At 58.4% G+C, this 2549-nt stretch overlaps 1 protein-coding gene across 1 annotated transcript in view; it reads right to left on the bottom strand.

The window, feature by feature from the left end:
* cul9 (cullin 9) overlaps nucleotides 1–2549 on the bottom strand; it is a 19624-nt gene that overhangs the window by 2588 nt on the left and 14487 nt on the right. The window contains exons 32-40 of the mRNA XM_015400285.1: nucleotides 2176–2424; nucleotides 1964–2104; nucleotides 1725–1889; nucleotides 1369–1532; nucleotides 1187–1280; nucleotides 1036–1110; nucleotides 854–964; nucleotides 543–660; nucleotides 331–464 (exon numbers count right to left, since the gene is read on the bottom strand). Of these exons, the coding sequence (XP_015255771.1) occupies nucleotides 331–464; nucleotides 543–660; nucleotides 854–964; nucleotides 1036–1110; nucleotides 1187–1280; nucleotides 1369–1532; nucleotides 1725–1889; nucleotides 1964–2104; nucleotides 2176–2424 (1251 nt within the window). The remainder of the gene's footprint in view (nucleotides 1–330; nucleotides 465–542; nucleotides 661–853; nucleotides 965–1035; nucleotides 1111–1186; nucleotides 1281–1368; nucleotides 1533–1724; nucleotides 1890–1963; nucleotides 2105–2175; nucleotides 2425–2549) is intronic.

Genomic DNA, 2549 nt, shown 5'->3' with positions numbered 1-2549 from the left:
GTTAGTTAAGGAGAGAAAAAAATAATTTTAATACCAAAATTTCATTATTTATGGAAACCTGAATAAATATCTGGTTGGGCATGTGGAAATGAGCTGATGGTGCAGATTGTTCTCCTGGGACGGATCGCACTATCGAGACGGAATGGGTATAGACAGGAATAAAAGGACCGTTCTGATTAATCTGGGAAAACCAAAGCAAAAATAAAACCCTTTATAGAATAGAGACGCCATCACACTGGATCACAGCCTCTCCATCATGGATCCTAATGGTCCACTGATCTAGACTGCCTGAATATGTTCCGCCGGAATCAGGTTCTGCTCTCAGGGTACCTGGGTAGAGTGCTGCAGGATGGCCAGCAGGCGCTCCTGGATGCGGCGGATCAGTTCCAGGCCCGTGTTGAGATGTTCTGGTTTCAGCAGCCGCACGCAGGAGGCCAGGTCAGTGCACTGCAGCAGAGTCTCCTCTAAACACAGGGACCAGCACACACAGTCAGACCGGTCCGGACCGGGGCGGCTCTGGTTTTAGAGGGGCAGAGTCTCACCCAGCAGGATCTGCAGGGCGTTGGTGTGAAGGTCCAGAGCCTCCGTCTGCTGCTCCATCACGTCCATCTTCTCCGTTTCCTGGTTATAGTAGCTGTAGACACAGGAGTAGGCCAGCACCTGCAGTCAATGAGCAGGGCACAGTTAGCGCGCCGCTCAGAGCGGGAGCAGGGCACAGTTAGCGCGCCGCTCAGAGCGGGAGCAGGGCACAGTTAGCGCGCCGCTCAGAGCGGGAGCAGGGCACAGTTAGCTCGCCGCTCAGAGCGGGAGCAGAACGAGCGTTGGAGCTCCTTGTTCTGATCGACCATCCTACCTTCCTCGCCTGAGCCAGGACTTTGCAGGCGTCGATGACGAAGGTGAGCGACTTCATCTGCAGAGCTTCGTTGATGGACGACACTTTGTTCTCCAGGCCGACGGCAAAATCCTGCAGCAGAGAACAGGACTGAACTGGCTGGAACCAGCAGGAGTCAGAATAAAGACGGTGGCGGTCCGTACCTTGGCCTGGTGGTGGAAGGTGCACCTATCGTTGTAGTCCTGGAACTTCTTCTCCTGCCGAGCAGCTTTGCTCACCTGCAGGGAGAACAGAGGGACGGCTGTTTGCTGCTCTCTGATTGGACGCTGATCAGGTGGCGCTGTGTGAACCAACCATGGCGGAGCAGTTGTAGTAATCTTTGTGAGTGGGCTTCCATGGTTTCAGGCAGCGCCAGCAGAAGCCGTGGTTACATTTGGCACAGGTCATACTGGAGGCAGAGGAGAAGAACCAACCTTCATCATCATCGTCGTCGTCATCATCACCACCACCACCACCCTCCCCCACCCTCCACCTACTGCAGGCAGCCCTCGTTCTTCTCGATCTGGGCCTGGCAGCTGGGGCAGCGCTTGGAGATGAGCTTGGCCAGGTGTTTGCTCTGGGCCTCCACGCTCATACCTTCGTAGAAGCCGCCGTCGTCCATCCACTGAGACATGTGGCTGCAGCTGGCCGGGTAGTGAGCCTGGCGACACAGAACATCTGCTGACCTGCAGCACCAGCACAGAACCTGGCAGGACCCTAAAGGTCCACACCAGGACCCGGTCTAACGGGTCTGACCTCAGAACTGAGGAGGACTAAGCAGGTTCCAGATCAGCAGAGTTTCTGAATGCTCTGCTGCCGACCGGAACCCTGGGACAGGATGGTGACCTCTGACCTCTGGGAAGTTGCAGCTGAAGCAGGAGGACCAGCAGCACTTGGAGCAGGTCCCCATGCTGCCCATGTTCTCCTTGCAGAGGATCTGGTCGCAGCCCAGAGGGTTGGTGCACCAGGTCAGGTTGGAGCAGCTCTCCACGTAGCCTCTGAGCAAGGCACTCTCATACTGGGGGGCAGGAGAGCAGAGGGTTAGACGCCTGGATGGCGGCGCAGGGAGCCGTGCTTGGTGGCTGGCGTTACCTTGGCGACGGTGTCCTTGTCGGTCAGGATGCTGAGGAAGAAGTGGGAGGTGGGCTGAGCCTGGCAGTCTGTGATTGGACAGTTGCAGCTCATCACCAGGTTCTGCTCGATCCGGGCCGTCAGGTACTCCTGCCAACACGACTGCACAACAAACACACCCGTCAGTCACCCCGTCGCACAACCCCACAGCCGCGGTTCTGAGCGCTTCTGACCCGGCAGCAGTAGTGCATGCAGCTGAGAGTCAGGACGGGCTCCGCGCCGCCGCTTCCGGAGCCCAGACACACGGGGCAGGTGGAGGCGGGGCCGGGCGGAGGCTGGGGGTTCCTGCAGGTCAGCCCGGCAGCCAGGATGACGGCGTCTGGGTCGTCGGTGTAGCGCTGAACCAGCAGGTCTACGTTCCACTTACAGTGGATCAGGAGGTGCTCGGCCCGGTCCAAGTCCAGACTGAGGGTGGCCGCGACCTGGGGGGGGGACAGAACGTCCATTAAAGGTCCACATCAGAGAATAACGGTTCAACAAAACAGAGGTGAGGTCCAGACCCGGCCTGTCCCCAGACCCGGCCTGTCCCCAGACCCGGCCTGTCCCC

This window comes from Cyprinodon variegatus, unplaced genomic scaffold, assembly GCF_000732505.1.
Source record: "Cyprinodon variegatus isolate N-32 unplaced genomic scaffold, C_variegatus-1.0 Scaffold1090, whole genome shotgun sequence".
NCBI lineage: Eukaryota > Metazoa > Chordata > Actinopteri > Cyprinodontiformes > Cyprinodontidae > Cyprinodon > Cyprinodon variegatus.
This window is presented reverse-complemented; position numbering and strand designations above follow the sequence as displayed.